This window comes from Giraffa tippelskirchi, chromosome 2 (genome assembly GCF_054371585.1).
Source record: "Giraffa tippelskirchi isolate mGirTip1 chromosome 2, T2T-mGirTip1v1.2.pri, whole genome shotgun sequence".
Classification (NCBI taxonomy): domain Eukaryota; kingdom Metazoa; phylum Chordata; class Mammalia; order Artiodactyla; family Giraffidae; genus Giraffa; species Giraffa tippelskirchi.
In genome coordinates this window covers 167,747,530-167,765,722 of record NC_137276.1, presented here as the reverse complement: position 1 = coordinate 167,765,722, position 18,193 = coordinate 167,747,530, and the positions used below count along the sequence as shown (strand labels likewise).

At 42.6% G+C, this 18,193-nt stretch overlaps 2 protein-coding genes across 22 annotated transcripts in view; one reads left to right on the top strand and one right to left on the bottom strand.

The window, feature by feature from the left end:
- Positions 1-10,459, bottom strand: part of HSPBAP1 (HSPB1 associated protein 1) — a 54,802-nt gene extending 44,343 nt beyond the window's left edge. For 4 of the 21 annotated variants that reach the window (XM_081571758.1, XM_081571754.1, XM_081571757.1 and 1 more), the window contains exons 1-2: positions 8,914-9,108; positions 3,693-3,793 (exon numbers count right to left, since the gene is read on the bottom strand). Coding sequence is in view for 2 of the 21 variants with exons in the window: in XM_081571752.1 (XP_081427878.1) it covers positions 8,914-8,977 (64 nt within the window). In the remaining 19 variants the exon portion in view is untranslated. Of the gene's footprint in view, positions 1-3,692; positions 3,794-5,000; positions 5,060-5,608; positions 5,738-8,913; positions 9,109-9,964 lie in introns of those variants that run through there. The other 17 variants (XM_081571769.1, XM_081571760.1, XM_081571764.1 and 14 more) reach the window with 9 other exon arrangements.
- The window catches only part of SLC49A4 (solute carrier family 49 member 4), an 81,662-nt gene continuing 73,871 nt past the window's right edge, over positions 10,403-18,193 (top strand). The window contains exon 1 of the mRNA XM_081571774.1: positions 10,403-10,868. Coding sequence (XP_081427900.1) covers positions 10,529-10,868 — 340 coding nt within the window. The 5' untranslated portion in view covers positions 10,403-10,528. The remainder of the gene's footprint in view (positions 10,869-18,193) is intronic.

Below are 18,193 nucleotides of genomic sequence, written 5' to 3'. Positions count from 1 at the left end.
ACTGCTGAGTTTTCCAAATTTGCTGGCATATTGAGTGCAGCACTTTCATAGCATCATCTTTTAGGATTTGAAAGAGCTCAACTGGAATTCCATCACTTCCACTAGCTTTGTTCACAGTGATGTTTCCTAAGGCCCTCTTGACTTCACATTCCAGGATGTCTGGCTCTAGGTGAGTGATCACACCATCGTGATTATCTGGGTCATGAAGATCTTTTTTGTACGGTTCTTCTGTGTATCCTTGCCACCTCTTCTTAATATCTTCTGCTTCTGTTAGGTCCATACCATTTCTTTCCTTTATTGAGCCCATCTTTTCGTGAAATGTTCCCTCGGTATCTCTAATTTTCTTGAAGAGATCTCTAGTCTTTCCCAATCTATTGTTTTCCTCTATTTCTTTGCACTGATCACTGAGGAAGGCTTTTTTTTATCTCTCCTTGCTATTCTTTGGAACTCTGCATCTCATCGCTGGAGTGCCTGAGAGGAGATACTCCACGTCCAAGGTCACAGAAACCCCAGTAAGACGGTAGGCACTGGAGCGGCCATGAGGAGATACCCCATGCCCAAGGGCAAAGGAGAAACCCAAGCAAGACAGTAGGAGGGGCGAATTCGCATTTAGAATCAAACCCCATTCCCGCCAGAGACGCTCAGAGGGCTCAAAGAAACCTTATGCACACCAGGACCCAGGGACCCCACAGAGACTGAGACAGAACTGTGTTTGAGCATCTCCTGTGGAGGTATGGGTCGGCAGTGGTCTGCCACAGGGACAGGGGCTCTGGGTGTAGGTATGGCAGAAGTCCTCTTGGAGGAGGTCATCATTAACCTCACCATAGAGCTGCCAGAACTTACACAGGACTGAGAAATAGACTCTTGGAGGGCACAACAGAACCTTGTGCACCAGGACCCAGGAGAAAGGAACAGTGACACCACAGGAGACTGTCCCAGATTTGCCTGTGGGTGTCCAGGAGTTTCCAGTGAAGGCGTGGGTCAGTAGTGGCCTGCTGCAGGGTTGGGGGCACAGACTGTAGCAGTACATGCATGAGATCTTTTGAGGGAGGTCACCATTATCTTCATTACCTCCACCATAGTTTGGCCCCAGGTAAATAGCAGGGAGGGAACACAGCTCCACTCATCAACAGGAAACTGGACTAAAGATTTACTGAGCATGGCCCCCCAATCAGAACAAGACCCGGTTTCTCCCTCAGTCAGTCTCTCCCATCAGGTAAGCCTCTTATCCTTCTCCATCAGAGAGCAGACAGACTGAAAACCACAATCACAGAAAACTAACCAATCTGATCACATGAACCACAGCCTTGTCTAACTCAATGAAACTATGAGCCATGCCATGTAGGGTCACCCAAGATGGACGGGTCATGGTGGAGAGTTCTGAGAAAATGTGGTCCACTGGAGAAGGGAATGGCAAACCACTTCAGTATTCTTGCCTTGAGAACCCCATGAACAGTATGAAAAGGCAAAAAGATAGGACACTGAAAGATGAACTCCCCAGGTTGGTAGGTGCCCGATATGCTACTGGAGATCAGTGGAGAAATAACTCCAGAAAGAATGAAAAGACAGAGCCACAGCAAAAACAACACCCAGTTGTGGTAGTGACTGGTGATGGAAGCAAAGTCCAATGCTGTAAAGAACAATATTGCATAGGAACCTGGAATGTTAGGTCTATGAATCAAGGCAAATTGGAAGTGGTCAAACAGGAGATGGCAAGAGTGAACGTTGACGTTCTAGGAATCAGCAAACTAAAATGGACTGGAATGGGTGAATTTAACTCAAGATGACCATTATATCTACTACTGTGGGCAAGAATCCCTTAGAAGAAATGGAGTAGCCATCATAGTCAACAAAAGAGTCCAAAATGCAGTACTTGGATGCAATCTCAAAAACGACAGAATGGTCTCTGTTTGTTTCCAAGGCGAACCATTCAATATCATGGTAATCCAAGTCTATGCCGTGACTAGTAATGCTGAAGAAGCTGAAGTTGAACAGTTCTATGAAGACCTACAAGACCTTCTAGAATTAACACCCCCAAAAGATGTCCTTTTCATTATAGGGGATTGGAATGCAAAAGTAGAAGGTCAAGAAACACCTGGAGTAACAGGCAAATTTGCCCTTGGAGGACAGAATGAAGCAGGGCAAAGGTTAATAGAGTTCTGCCAAGAGAATGCACTGGTCATACCAAACATCGTCTTCCAACAACACAAGAGAAGACTCTACACATGGACATCACCAGATAGTCAACACTGAAATCAGATTGATTATATTCTTTGCAGCCAAAAATGGAGAAGCTCTATACAGTCAGCAAAAACAAGACCAGGAGTTGACTGTGGCTCAGATCATTAACTCCTTATTGCCAAATTCAAACTTAAATTGAAGAAAGTAGGGAAAACCACTAGACCATTCAGGTACAACCTAAATCAAATCCCTAATGATTAAAAACGGTTAGATGATACATTTTATGTTATTTGTTTTTTGTCACAATTTTTAAAATACTGAACAGTTTTGCTTTGCTAGTATTAATCATTATCAAATATGAAGTACTTTAGCCACATGTGAATTACACATGTGCTCTAGCAAGAGAATTTTTTACTTTTTAAGATCACACAGATTCTTATTTTTCTTCAGGTTTCCCTGCCTCCTCCTGCCCTTTAGAAATATGAGAATAAGAATGACATGGAGAGTATGGCGCCTCTCGCTGAAAAGGAATAAATCTAATTCTGTATGAGTGTCAGCTGTTAATGAAACTAAAGTCCATTCAGCTCTGGAATGAGCTATTTCCTCGGGCAGGACTAGAAGAACAGTTAGAAAGGAGGCATCCTTCACTTCACCAGGGCTTCCCTGATAGCTCAGACAGTAAAGAGTTTGCCTGCAATGCAGGAAATGTGGGTTCGATTCCTGGGTCGGGAAGATCCCCTGGAGAAGGAAATGGCAACTCTAGTATTCTTGCCTGGAGAATCCCATGGACAGAGGAGCCTGGTGGGCTACAGTCTATGGGGTCACAAAGAGTCGGACATAACTGAGTAATACTTAATCCTTCACTTCATCAAGACATAAACTTGGCTATAACTCAAACTATAAGATTGCTGTGCTGTGTGCTCAGTTGTGTCCAACTCTTTGTGAACTTGCATCTTCTGCACTGACAGGGGGATTCTTTACCACTAGCATCACCCGGAAAGCCCCAACTATGAGATTAGGGGTAGGAGATTAAGAGATACAAACTAATATGTATAAAATATTAATAGATAAGCAGCAAGGAAATACCATATAGTACACAGAATTACAGCTATCATCTTGTAATAATTTTTAATTTAGTATAATCTGTAAAAATACTGAATCATGTTATATACCTGAAACTAACATAGTATTTTAAATCAACTATACTTCAATTAAAACACATCAATCAGAAAAAATTTTAAACTGACAGTCCAATGGAAACAAATACAATCTCACTCTGAAAGATTCAGATTCAAAGTACTGCAATTTTTAATTTCACTGAAATGCTTCATCCAATGTATGATCTTAGAAGTAACATCTCACATTCAGCACTTGAGTTTGATTGTTAACAATAAGTAGTTTCACGTTTGTTTAAATCCATTTCTTAAACAGCAGTTTTAGGTTTAAAACACAATTAGGAGAAGGTACAGAAAGTTCCCATATACGCCCCTCCCTTTATCAGCAATACTCACCAGAATGGTACAGTTTTCACCAAAGATGAACCTAAACCGGCACATCGTAATCACCCAATGTCCACAGTGTATCTCAGGGTTTACACTTGGTGTTGTGCAGTCTATGGATTTGAACAACAAAAGTATAATGACATATATCCACTACTATGATATCATATGAAGTATTTTCACTGTCCCACAAATCCTCTGTGCTCTGCTTACTCATGTTTGTTTTAATAATTCCCAAGCTGTTACTTCAAACAAGAAATATTACATCCTTGTGGTATGTATACGTACAATGGAATTTTATTCAGTCATGAAAAAGAGAAATTTTACTATTTGCAACAACATGGATGGATCTAGTGGGTATTATTTCAAATCAGACAGAAAAAAGACAAATACCATATGATGTCACTTAATGTGGACTCTAAAAAAACAAACAAGCACACAAAACAAAAACAGACTCACAGACACACTGCACAAACAGGGAGGAAGGTGTGGGTGGGTGAAAAAGGTAAAGGAGACATTAAGAGGTGCACACCTCCAGTTATAAAATAAACAAGCTATGACAACGATATAATACACAGCATAGAGAATATGGTCAATAATACTGTAACAACTTTGTATGGGGCAGATGGTTACTAGACTTACTGTGATCATTTCGTAATGTATGCAAATATCAAGTCACCATGTAATATACCTGAAAATAATATATTGTGTGCCAACCACAATTTAAAAAAAATCACAATCTTGAAAGCAAACCATTACTTCCATATAGAGCTTAGTACAGTGCTTGACATAAACTAACATCAAACAAATGTTTTCTGAAATCACAGCTCATTTTTAAGTGTATAAAACTTTATTAAAATTAACCATTTGTTTTCTCCACTTCTGTACAATGAACTATTGAGCAAACTCACAAGCAGTCTCAAAACAAAGGGATCAATCAGTTCCAGGGTTTTATGCTCACTTCTACCGTTCCCTCTCCAGAACCCAAACACACTATTCGCCACTAAGGAACTCCTAATCGCCCTTGCCCCTACAGCAACTTGACAGTTTCTTCACTGTCAAATCCCCAATCTCTCTCTCCACACCCTCACTCAGTGTGGTGCCTTACCCTGTTTTTCTGAGAAAACTGAAACCTATGATTTCCCTCTTCTTCACTTCAATGTTCTGGTTCAACCTGCTCCTCTCTGGTCGCCAAGGACATAATCGTCCTCGTTTCACCTCTCTGCCCTACCACGTTCCACTCCAAGTAGAACCAGTCTGATTCCTCACTTTCTTTCCCACTCTCTGCCCACTATGTGCCTTGGGCTTTTCTCCACTCACTTCTACTCCCGGCCTCCTTACCAGAAAGGGCTTCTTTCACTCATTTCCATATTCACACTAGTTGTTCCTCAGTATTCGAGGCGATTGGTTCTAGGAACCCTGAGAATTCTAAAATTCTTGGGTGCTTAAGTCCTCTAAGAGTGGGCCTGTGGGACCCAAGGCTGTGTGCAGAGTGAGAAATGTATAACAAACCTTCAAATTATGCACAGAAGCACACACCAATACAACTTGTATTCATTCTCCTCTCACCCCCAAAGCATGTAACGTGCCTCCTGTGGTGTGAATATGCACTATCCTTCAAGTCTTTTTATCTGTGTTCTTCCCCCCAAATTTTATTTATAGGCTATTTTAGGGCAGGAACTGTCTTCAGTCTCCCATTTACATTGACATTCAAATATTTTTTGATAATGGAGTAGTAATAAGTTTGCTCAAAAATTAACTTTTCTATGACCCCTCCCCCCACAATACTTGTTACTATACTAAACATAGTGAACCTTTCACATGCATTTATTTAATGTCTGTATTTTTCTTATCCTTTATTCACACAAGCCTTATCTAATTGAAAGCAAAATCTTCTCTTCCAGGAGGATTCTGCCCATTTAACTTACTTGTAATGGTAATAGGCAGTCTCCCCAAAGTGGTGTTTTCTGGGGAGGATGACAGTTTAAAAGTAGGGTTGAAAGCTCCACAGACAGGATTCAGAGAATCAATCCTTTAATACAAATATCTGAAGTCACCTGCAAAAATGTGTACATGTGCTACATTTTTCAGGGGAGCAAATCCATATTTTAATCAGATTTATTTCCTGCCTTAGTTCTTCAAGATTAAGAATGACCAGTTTCCTCAAATCGTTAAATAGAACCACCAGATAGCCCAACAATTCCACTCAGATATATGCCCAAGAGAAACAGAAAACATAAGTTCACAGAGAACCTTGTAAACAAATGTTCATAGCAGCATTATTCATAGAAGCCCCAAAGTGTAAATAAGACAATGCCCACTGATGAATGGATATGCAAAGTGTAGCATATCCATACTTCAGAATAGTATTCAGCCACAGAAAGTAATGAAGTACTGACACATGCTACAACATAGATGAACCTTGAAAACATTATGCTGTGTGAAAGAAGCCAGACACAAAAAGCCACATATTGTGATTCCAAGTTTATATGAAATGCCCAGAATAGGCAAATCCATAGAGCCAGAGTACATTAGTGACTGCCAGGGAATGGAGAGAGGGTGAATAGGGAGTGACTGCTAATGGGAACTAGGTTTCTTTTTGGTATGATGAAAACGTTCTGGAATTACAGTAGTGATGGCTGCATAACTTTGTGAACATACTGAAAAACACTTTAAAAGGGTGAATTTGTGGTATTCGAATAAACAATAAAAAACCTCCTCCTCCCCAGCAACATGCTTGACATCTTTCACATCATCCTTCTAAACCTAAAACTCTAAGCATGCACACTAAACTCAACATTGCTCCCAACCACCTCCTTTTTCTTCAAGTTCCTAGTTGACACGTAGTTACTCAGGTTAGAAAATTTCAGAGACATCTCCAATCTCTTTTCTCTCAGTTTGAACATCAGTTGGTCACAAATGCCGGCACCTTTTTTTCCCAACAAAAAACTACATATTGTTGAATATGTAATTCTTGTCAGACACTTATGCTAGGTGATCTACAAGTATCTTTAATTTTCACAACAGTTATGCATTTTACAGGGGAGAATGCTGTGGCTAAGGAGATTTAAGTACCTTGTCCTTCAGTGTTTCTTCCTCCAATCTATCCTCTATCCTTCAGCTGCAGTGATCTTAAAGCAGTGATCCCCTACCTAAAGCTCCTCAAAGGCTTCTGTCACAAAGTCCAGAGTCCCTAATTTGGTATAAGGTGCCTTAGGGATCCCTGTCTCTTAAACTGTCTCTTAACATTCCTTACACCAACTTCTTTGAGTTCCTGGATCTTTCTCCTTCTGCCTCTGGGCTTGCCTCTGGGTTCCCTTATTCATTCACTCAACAAATAGGTATTAAGAGCCCACTAGGAGCCTGACATTGTATTGCTACTTGGGCAACATTGTGAATAAAACAGATATATGTACTGCCCTCAAGGCCTTAAGGTCTAAGGGAAGACACAATAATCAACAAGTAGTTACAGATCGTGCTAAGTGAAAGGCAGGAAGCAGGATGCAGTCTTACAGATCACAAACACAGTTAGGGATCAGGGGAAAACTACAAGGACTGTTTTACATGGGTTAATCTGGTAAGGTTTCAGGTGGTGACATACCTTAAAATATGAAGACTAAGAAGCCAGTTATATGAAAAGCAGGTAAGAGTGGAAGGGGTGATGAGTGACAAGAGGTGCTCCTACAGACATCAGCAGAGCCCAGATCAAAAATTTTTGTAGGTCATGGTTAGGAGTTTGGATTTTAATCTAAGTTCTTACTGCAATGGATTTCATTGAAGACTTTTAAGTAAGACAGTGTCATTTTTGCCACTGAATAGAGAAGGGATTGGAGGGGCACAAGAGAAGAAACGGGGACACATGGCCTGAAGATACAGTAGTGGTTTAGGTGAGAATTGTGGATGATTTGGACAATGGTGTGATAGTGAAGGAGGAAAAGAGCAGATTAGATGCAGAGCTGACCTGACTTACAAAGTCATCAGCTCAAAGTGATGAAGAGATGAAGAGAGGATATATCGAGTTGCAGCATCCTCACCGATAAAAGAAAGTAAGGTTACTACAAGAACAGAGGATCACAAGGTCTCAGGCTCATGCTGAGTGAATACTCAAGAGGTTGCCTATTTTAATTTTATAACATCACATCAACTTGCCCAGGACTTTTCCTAGCAAAGTTCAGCAATATAGGTGCAAGTGCAGAGGACAAAAGTTTGGGTTCATCCAGAGTATGGTTTTATCAGGGGAGTAAAAGGCAAGCAAGGACAAGAGAATAGTGTATTTTCAAGAGAAAGATCAGAATAATAAACTATGACACGCACTCTAAACTAGATAAGGAGATACAGATAGAAAATGTAAAGAGCAATGGACTGGAGGTACAGATGAAGCTCAGGAATTGTCTCTTTGGGGTACATAAACAAGGGAGTTATAAAGGCTGGAGATTGTGGTCAGATAGTAAGAAGTTGTAATTTGCTGCTTCTGCTTGGAATGGTCATCTCTTCCTCTAGACAAACATTACTATTTGATCACCAATCATATCCATCTTATGCTTTTCTGCTCCCTGTCTTCCCGTGACTCACATCCCCCCCCACCCCAGCATAACCACCTAAGTTTGTCACTATTTCATCAAATCATAAAGGCCCACCTCAAACTATTCCCTCCTTGAAGTATTTATCTTTTCCCCATTGGCATCTCTCCTGATGACAATCCTCACTCAGTATGCACTACTGATAGTATTCATTTTACCATGCATTAGTCACTCTTTTGCCCTTCCAGACCCTCTACTCAACTGGGAAAAGGCATTGTTATATACAGTCAAAGGTCTCTGGATCCCGTGGCAGTACCCAGAACAGTGCCAGGCATGAAGCAATCATTCAATAAATCCTAATAGGGATCTCAGGCTCACCAGCCTTCAAACCTTATTCGTTCTCTAAAGCAGGATTCCACTGAAATCATAATCCTGTTCACAAAAGTCCAAGATAACTCCATGTGTCTCAAGGGTGGTTCAATCCACTGTAACATTCACAACACCCTCATGGGTGAAACAACACTTGTAGGATGGAAGGAAACTGGATCAGTCGATCTAAAAGCTGGGCGCTACAATTTGAACAAAGTCACGTTTATTAGAAAACAAATCGTTTTCCTCATAGCTTACTGCTAGGCCGTAGAGACAAACGGTCATATGAGAGGTGTCACGAAGACAGGGTTACAACCTCTTGGCCTGACCTAACTAGTACCTACCTTCCTCCTCTCCACCTCCAGATGCCGAGTCCGCATTAGTGCTTGCCCCGGGGCTTGCTGCCATGGCAAGCACTACGTGGGCTCAGCCCAAACCAAATGAGAAACGGAGCGAGAACCGGTCTGAGAGAGGCCAAAACCGTGGCTGTGAAGCCTCAGCACAGGAAGGAATCGCAGCGGTTGCTACCGGGCTCTTCCGGAAGCTGCACGAGCGTGGACGTCACGTGACGGGGAATGGGCGGGGCCACCCAGGTTTGTTTTGATTCGGGGGTGCTTGAAATGAATGCACGTGGTCTCGGTTGTGGCCCTTGTTATCTTCTCCAGACCGTTGTCTTCTTTTACTGAAGACGTTTCTTGGCTTTGCTTCTGCTTCTCCTCGTTTCCTAGTCAGGTCCTTCCTTTTCGCCTTGGCGCTTTCCTCCTCCCAACGGTATTGGAGTTTTAGGGGATGGTTTGTTTTTTTGTGGCGCTCAAGGCAGTGGAAGGTGGCTCTGCGTTTGCTTTATTGTGCAGCCACTCTTAACAGCCTTGGATACTGGGAGAGGTCACGCTTCTCTTCCCCGTCTCTCCCCATCTCTCTTGCCCTTCTAGCAGCAACAAGACTCCACCTGGTTTTCGTGGCTGCCGGGAATGTGAGCCTCAGGCTACCGTGCTTTAATTGCGTTCCTTGTGACTCATTTCCGACCCTGAACAAGCCATATCGCTTGACTTAGATTTTCAGGACACTAACCGACAGCTGTCAAACCTTTGGATTTGTATATCAAAAATAAACGCAACTGTTGGCTGCTTGATCAAGAGATCGACAACTTCCCGTCTTCTCGTTCACTCTTCATCTAGTCAAAATCATAATAACTGGAGATGGATCTAGGTCATTTGGGGGCAAAAATCTTTCAGGTTTAATAAATATATCTTTATTGCTTTCCTAATAATGACAGGCAAAAGAGTAGAAAGAGATCTATATCTTCTATATATGAATTAAACTGACTCGTTTATAATTTCCTCGTTGGGCATGTAAAGCACTGAAAAATGTCTGATTAAATAAGCCAGTACTTACTGTACACAAAAAACAAACGATTTTCATGCGGCAGTCCTTCCTACTACGCGTCACTCTTATTCTATCTCCCGCTCTAAATTCTGAAGTTATAAATCCTTCAGAATTGAGAATTAACCCAATATAGAAACAAGCATTAGCTTAAGTGACCGGAGATCTTCTAGTTGTTTACTGGGCACATGACGTAAACTTGGACACTTCCTCCGAACAATCCAGGTTCCTCGCCCAACCTCCTCTGTCCGGGAGGTCCCTTTTCCCCAGGCTCAGCGGCGCTCCTCCCGGTCCGCCGGGACCCCGGCTCCACTCCCTCTCTCGCCCAGGTTGCCTCTCCAGCCCCCGAAGACAGAGCACCTCAGGTCTGCACCTCAGCCCCCTCCTCTCCGGTCTCTCCTGCCCCTCCTCCCCGCTCGGGGCCGGGTAGCGCGGCGCAGGCGCAGCGACGCGGCCGGGAGGCCCAGGGAGACCAAAGCAACCTCGGCCTCCGCTTCGCCCGGCAGCATCCGCGCGGGGCTGGTCGGCGGCCATCGGGACCGCGCGGGGCACTGGCCCCGCGGGCCGCGCGTCGAGATGGGCTCGGGCTGGAGCAGCGAGGAGGAACGGCAGCCGCTGCTAGGGCCAGGGCTCGGGCCTGCGCCGGGGACTGCTTGGCGAAGCCGGGAGGCGGCGGCGGCACTGCCCGCGGCAGCCCCGAGTCCCGGGCGCGTGTACGGGCGCCGCTGGTTGGTGCTCCTGCTCTTTTCGCTGCTGGCGTTCGCGCAGGGCCTGGTCTGGAACACCTGGGGCCCCATCCAGAACTCGGCGCGCCAGGCCTACGGCTTCTCCAGCTGGGACATCGCGCTCCTCGTGCTGTGGGGGCCCATCGGCTTCCTGCCCTGCTTCGCGTTCATGTGGCTTCTGGACAAGAGAGGTGAGGGGGTCCCGGGAACCCCGGCCGGCGATGTTACTCCTGGAGGAGCCGCCTCCCTTGGCTTCGTCTTAGGGGTTGTATGAGGTGACCGAGTGTTGCTGGCATCCCATGCCTGACTAGGAACCCTCCGTCCCCAAAGCGACAAATAAGGGAAGATTTCTTTGGAGATACTGTTTTTTTGTTTTGTTTTTTTTTTTAAGTCAAGGCCCATTATGCAACAGCAGGGATTAGACGATCTTTGGATGTTCGAGTTTCTGCATGTGTGGATATAAGAGCATCCCATGCATATGCTGTGTGTGTTTTCTGCATCTGACAAAAATGACTGATGCTTTGACTTCAAAGAGGTTTGGGGGTGTTGAGGGTGACAGGTCAGAAAATAGAATGATGATGCCCAGATACAAGGAAGTAATGAGTTTCTATAATAGATGACTCCAGCCCAAGAAGAGCTGTTGGGGAACTCAGGACCTGACGCTTTGGTTTCTGTAAAAGGGTGCACAGCAGCTTTAAAGTGTGTGTATGTGACCAGCTGCAAGTGTCAGCTGAGATTTTTAACTCTCAGATAAAGCTTACAGATGAATGAAGACTCACTTTTCATAGAGAATACTCAGGACAGACATCTCACTTTACCACTTGCCAGTGTGATTCTGTGAGGAGAAAAATGTTCATAGGATTGAACGTTAAGACGTTGAACTGTACCACACAAGTAGGGATAAATGATTCATGACCAGTGTGATGTGCCTGCTAAAAAGTAGAGGACAATTTTAGGCAGAGAAGTGTAGTATCTAAAAGAAGAGAAATAGTTTGACATGCTTCTAATGTTCAGTTCTGGGCATTACTTTTTGAAAGGCCATTGGCAAAGTGGAGTCCTTTAAAAGTTGTGTGACAAGAATGTAAAGGGTATAAAAATCATAATGTGTCAAATGAAGGGAACTGGGTGTGTCAAGCTTCAAAAAGAAACTTGAGACAGGATATAAATATGTGGAAATAAAGTAAATGAGGAATTAGACTTAATGTGCATAGTTCTAGAAGGAAGAACTAAACTGAGTGAAGTTACAAGAAGCTGTAACTCAAAGGGATACAGGAAAGAACCTTCTTACAATGAAAGTATCCAGCCCTGGAAAGTGTGGAACTTCCAGGCAGAGATATGTGCTAGTTGCCGAGAAAGTTTCTTGTACTGAATGGGGGTTTTCTTAGTTTGGATTTATTTGTTTTAAACTACATTAGACTTTATTTGGATTTTACTAGTTTTTCCACGAATGTCTCTTTTTTTTTCCCCCCTGTTCTAAGATTCAGTCGAGGGTCCCAAATTACATTTAGTTGTTATTTCTTGTTAATCTCCTTCAATCTGTGACAATTCCTCTGTCATTCTTTACCAGGTTGGATAACTTAAGGGGAAATGCTATTTTATTGTTTCTTTTAACTTTTTATCAGGAACATTTTTCAATATTATTCCATAAATTTAGCCAACTATATTTTTAAGGTAGAAAAATGCTAATTTTTGTCTTTTTTTATTATAATTATATTCACTATATATATATATAGGATAACTACATATATATATATATATATATATAATTACATCTACTATTCTTGGCCAGATAAATTAGGGACTACCTATTTTCTTTATAGGGATTCCCCATTGCAGGGAATCCACCTGCAATGCAGGAGATGCAGGTTCAATTCCTGGCTCGGGAAATCCCTTGGAATAGGGAATGGCAAGCCACTCTAGTATTCTTGCCTGGAAAATTCCATGGGCAGAAGAGCCTGGCAAGCTACAGTCCTTGGGGTCTCAAAGAATCAGAGATGACTGAGCACACACACACGTTCTCTTTATAAAATAAGTTACTTTAGGAGTTCTTTCAGCGTTTCTACGACTATATGGTGAATTCTATTTTATGTTTTCTGTTGGCTAGAGCAACAAAAAAGAAATTTAAAATTCCCTTGCTTTTCAGTAGAAGAAAGCCAGTTCTGCTTTCATATGTTGGCTGTCCTACTGCACATGTCCTGTTTGCGTACGTAGAAGTAAGTTCCTGGCATCCCTGGGTATCTTTCTCCCTAGAGGGTAGGTAGGTGTCTGGTCCACTTGTGGTCATGGGTCCCACCCAACTTACTAGAAGACCAGTTATCTTCCTGAAATTGCTTTTGTACTCTCTCACTTTTCATTTTCCAGCAAGGAGATAAAAAGGGACTACCTAGTGAGATAATAGAAGAGCCAAAATTGGGTGTGTGCCCTGGAAGCCAATGAAGAAAATTTCAAGAAGGAGATAGCACCCAAATGTGTGCTGAGCTCTAGGGACATAACCCTCATGGACCCTACATTCTAATGAGGAGATCCAGGCACCAAAGGACAGTAAAATTAAATACTTAGTGTGTCAGATGGTGATAAATGTTTTAGAGAAAAATGGAAGTAAGGGGAGAAAGGGAATGTGATTGGGTGATACTTTCTCTAGACTGTCAGGGAAGGCCTTACTGATAATGTGTGTTTGAGCAGAGACCTAAGGGAAGAAGGGAACACACCTTGGCAATTCTGGACAAGACTCTTTGGGACAAAGACAAAGGTCATAAACTTGTTTGGCATAACTGAGAAAGATACATAGAAGAGAAATAAATTGTAGAAGGATTGTTGGGCAGCTCAGAGGGCCTACTTTAAGTGACTGGGCATTCATTACAAATGAGCCTTGTGTGGCTGAGTTGAGTCTTAAGGCCACTATAAGGATGCTAGTCACGAAAATGTGAGGAGGGCTCACACTCCTGGAAGGTTTGAGCAGGAGGGTAGAATGATGACTCTGTTAATACCTTGAGAATAAGAGCCACAGCAGGGAGACCAGTTGGAAGGATAATGGACCAACTCAGATGGGGCTAATGACTTCCAACTGGGGTGAAGGTAGTGAAGGATATTAGAAGTGGTTGGATTCCAGATAGATGTTGAAAATAGACTTACCAGTATTCTTTGATGGATAGGCAGAGGTGAAGTAGGAGGAAATTGGAGGATTCTAAGATCTTTCTCAACTTTTTTTAGCATTAGTAATTGGGAGAATCAAGCTGCAGTTTACTGAGATGTAGAAGATTGTGGGAGGAGCATTTTGGGGTAAATCATGAATCTGGCCTGCAGATCAAGAATTTGAAATGCCTATTTGATATAGGATAGGCTAAGCCAAAGAATTGATGCTTTTGAACTGTGGTGTTGAAGAAGACTCTTGAGAGTCCCTTGGACTGCAAGGAGATCCAACTTGTCCATCCTAAAGGAAATCAGTCCTGAATATTCATTGGAAGGACTGATGTTGAAGCTGAAACTCCAGTACTTTGGCCACCTGATATGAAGAGCTGACTCATTTGAAAAGACCCTGATGGTGGGAAAGATTAAGGGCAGGAGGAGAAGGGGACAACAGAGGGTGAGATGGTTGGATGGCATCACCGACTCGATGGACATGAGTTTGAGTAAGCTCTGGGAGTTGGTGATGGACGGGGAGGCCTGGCGTGCTGCAGTCTGTGGGATTGCAAAGAGTTGGACATGACTGAGTAACTGAACTGAACTGATCTGGATTTATTGCCTGAGCAATAAATTTGTGTTTTGTCAACCAGCAGCAGCAGCAGCAACCTGTAATGATATTTAGTCGGAGAAGGCAATGGCAACCCACTCCAGTACTCTTGCCTGGAAAATCCCATGGACAGAGGAGCCTGGTAGGCTGCAGTCCAGGGGGTCTCGAAGAGTCGAACACAACTGAGCGACTTCACTTTCACTTTCATGCATTGGAGAAGGAAATGGCAACCCACTCCAGTGTTCTTGCCTGGAGAATCCCAGGGACTGGGGAGCCTGGTGGGCTCCCATCTCGGGTCGCACAGAGTTGGACACGACTGAAGCGACTTAGCAGCAGCAGCAGCAGCAGCAATGGTATTTAGAGTCTTAGAGCTGAGTGAGATCACCTGTGGAGAGGGATGTTGCTTCAGAAGAAAACAGCCCAGGGGCATTCCAACATTTAGAGCTTGGAGAGATAAGGAAGAACCAGCTAGTGAAGACTGAGAGTAGAGCCTTAGATTTAGCAACATGGAGATCTTTGGTGTCTTTTAAAAGAATAGTCTCATTAGAGTGGTGGGGATAAGTTCAAGAGTGTAGACATTTATGTTAAACACACTGTAAAGGGCAGCAGAGAAATGAAGGAGTAGCCGGGGGAAATGTGACTACTGAGAAGGTATTTTAAAGATAAGAGATATTAAAGCATTTCTCTGGAATGCAGTGTCCTAATGGATCCAGAAGAAAAGGAGAAATTGACAATGCTAGAGGGAGGGGGAGGAACTGCTGTAGCCATGGCCTTGGGTAAGCAAAATGGGATGCAGTCCTCAAGAGCACAAGTAGGTAGGTTGGCCTTAGAAAGAAGTATTGACAGCTAATGCTTCAATAGTAATGGAAGAAAAGATAGAGCGTATAGATTACAGATGCAGATGGTGGGTGCTAGGAGCTTGTGGGAGTTATCTTTGTTTGTAGTTCTCAGAAAATAAGAAACAATATTGCCACCTGACAGTGAAGCTAGGAGAACAATTCTTGGAAAATTGAAGAGATGTGATAAGTCGTAATACCATTTCCTAGGGAAGGAGAGAATATGCAGACTAGGAAATTGTAGTAGGATTGTTGGACAGCTCAGAGGGACTGCTTTAAGTGACTGAGCATTAATTTCAAGTGTGACTGGTTAGCATGGTTGTGTGTCTCCCTCCAGCCTGTTCTGTTGGGCAAGCACAGGCATGGGCAGAGTTGGCAAAGAGAGAGATCACCAGAGGTGCAGTTTGCCAAATGTGTACGACTAACAAAGTGCAGGCAAAGAGTAGAGGATTATGTAGAGAGTGATATAACAATGGACCACGGAATCTAAACTAGGTAAAGGAGAAAAAGAAACACATGAGATGGATGAGAAAAAGTAGTAGGCTTCACAATTGTTATTCCCAATGGGTGAAGAATTTAGAGTACTGGAAGGAATGAGTGGGAAGGAGAGAAGGTCATGGTTGAAGAATGGGATGCTTGAAATTGGGATTGTGTCGTGGATGCAGTTATGTTAAAGATAAGGTCAGAGTATAACCAAGAGAGTAGACAACCAAGATAGGGTAGAGGACATGATCGTGGAATAAGAAGTCAGGGTACTGAGAGGCCTGGATATTGAAAAGGTCATCTCTTGCATTGAAATCACCAGATCTATGAAAGATATAGTGTCCTCAGAAGTAATAATGAGCCAAAACAGGTTTAAGCCTTGAGGGTGAATGATGTGGAGGCAGGTTTGTGGTGGTCTGTAGGCAGTCACAGCTGGGAGTGGTGAGCATGACAGTCAGAATTGGGTCAATGGCTCTTCTGGCCATGATGGAGTAACAGGAACTGGATTTATTCTTCCATCTTAAACTACTCAAAACAGAAAACAAAATCAAGGTATGTGAAACAGTGGTCTTCAGACATTGGACAATAGGTAGAGCAGGACAGTGATCCTTACAATTGCTTCACCCAAAGATATGGAGTTCAAACAGAGCCCCACAGTTTTCCTAAGTTGAGGAGACAGTTGAGATGTGTAAGAGGCCACCATAGCCAGAATTCTTAGCGAAGAATTCCAGAGAGGAAAAGAGTTCAGAGAGTTCTTGATTTGCAGGGAGTTCCTCTTGGGTCTTCAGCTGAGCACTGACTAGCAGTTTACACGTGAAGAAACTACTCAAGTCTGAGAAAAGGACTACCAGAAAGGAGCAGGTAGAACAATTCTCAAAGTTGATGCACATCTGGGAATAGTTCCCACTCCCAACAGCCAAAATGGGAAAACCTCATAATACATAGGAGGTTGGATTGAATGATCAGAAGGGTGCTGCCTCAGCAGTAATGACTAACAAGCTCGAGACTAAAGGCTGCTCTGGTTCTACTTAATAAAACTTAAAAGTACTCCTTGGAAAGATCAAAAGTAACTATATCCCAGAACATTGTTCAAAAATGTTTAAAGGAGTTGAAAAAAATGTATCACCCAACAGGTTAAAATTCAGAATGCCTGACATCCAAATCAGAAGTTACCAAGCATGCAAAGAAACAGGAAAATATAACATTTCAAAAGGAGAAAAACCAATCAGTAGAACAGACCAAGAAATGGCACAGATGATAAAATTAATAGACGGACATCAAAGCAGCTACTATAAATAAATATACTACATATGTTCAAGAAGGTAGAAAGCATGTTAAGGAGAGACACAGAAAACGTAAAAAAGGCCAACATTAAACTTCTGGAGATGAGGATGTAATCTGTGTCTGAAACCAGAAAAAACACTAGACAGGATTTAACAGCAGATTAAACATTGTAGAAGAAAAGATTAGTAAACTTAAAGATGGAGTGATAAATACTATCTAAAGTGGAACACAGATGAAAAAAGTGATCTAAAAAAACCCCACAAGTATCAGTGAGCTGTACAGTTTTTTTTTTTTTTTTTTTGGCAGTTACACATAGTTGTTTTCAAATTTATCACTGTAAAATTTACAAATATAAAATAGAAGTCATCTTGGGGTATCTTACCAAGTGATAGTACTTCATCTTTAGAGCATTTTTTTTTTTAATAAATTTATTTATTTTAGTTGGGGGCTAATTACTTTACAATATTGTAATAGTTTTTGCCATACATTGACATGAATCAGCCATGGGTTTACATGTGTTCCCCTTCCTGGACCCCCCACCCACCTCCCTCCCCATCTCATCCCTCTGGGTCATCCCATTGCCCCGGCCCTGAGCCCTTGTCTCATGCATCGAACATGGAATGGTGTTCTGTTTCACATACGATAATATACATGTTTCAATGCTATTCTCCCAGAACGTCCCACCCTCACCTTCTCCCTCAGAGTCCATAAAATTGTTCCATGCATCTGTGTCTCTTATTCTGACTCGCATATAGGGTTATCGTTACCATCTTTCAAATTCCATATATATGCATTAGTATACTGTATTGTTGTTTTTCTCTCTGGCTTACTTCACTCTGTATAATGGGCTCCAGTTTCATCCATCTCAGTAGAACCGATTCAAATGTATTTTTTTTAATGGCTGAGTAATATTCCATCGTGTATATGTACCACAGTTTCCTTATCCACTCGTCTGCTGATGGACATCTTGGTTGCTTCCATGTCCTGGCTATTGTAAACAGTGCTGCGATGAACATTGGGGTACACGTGTCTCTTTCAATTCGGGTTTCCTCGGTGTATATGCCCAGCAGTGGGATTGCTGGGTCATATGGCAGTTCTATTCCCAGTTTTTTAAGGAATCTCCACACTGTTCTCCATAGTGGCTGTACTAGTTTGCATTCCCACCAACAGTGTAAGAGGGTTC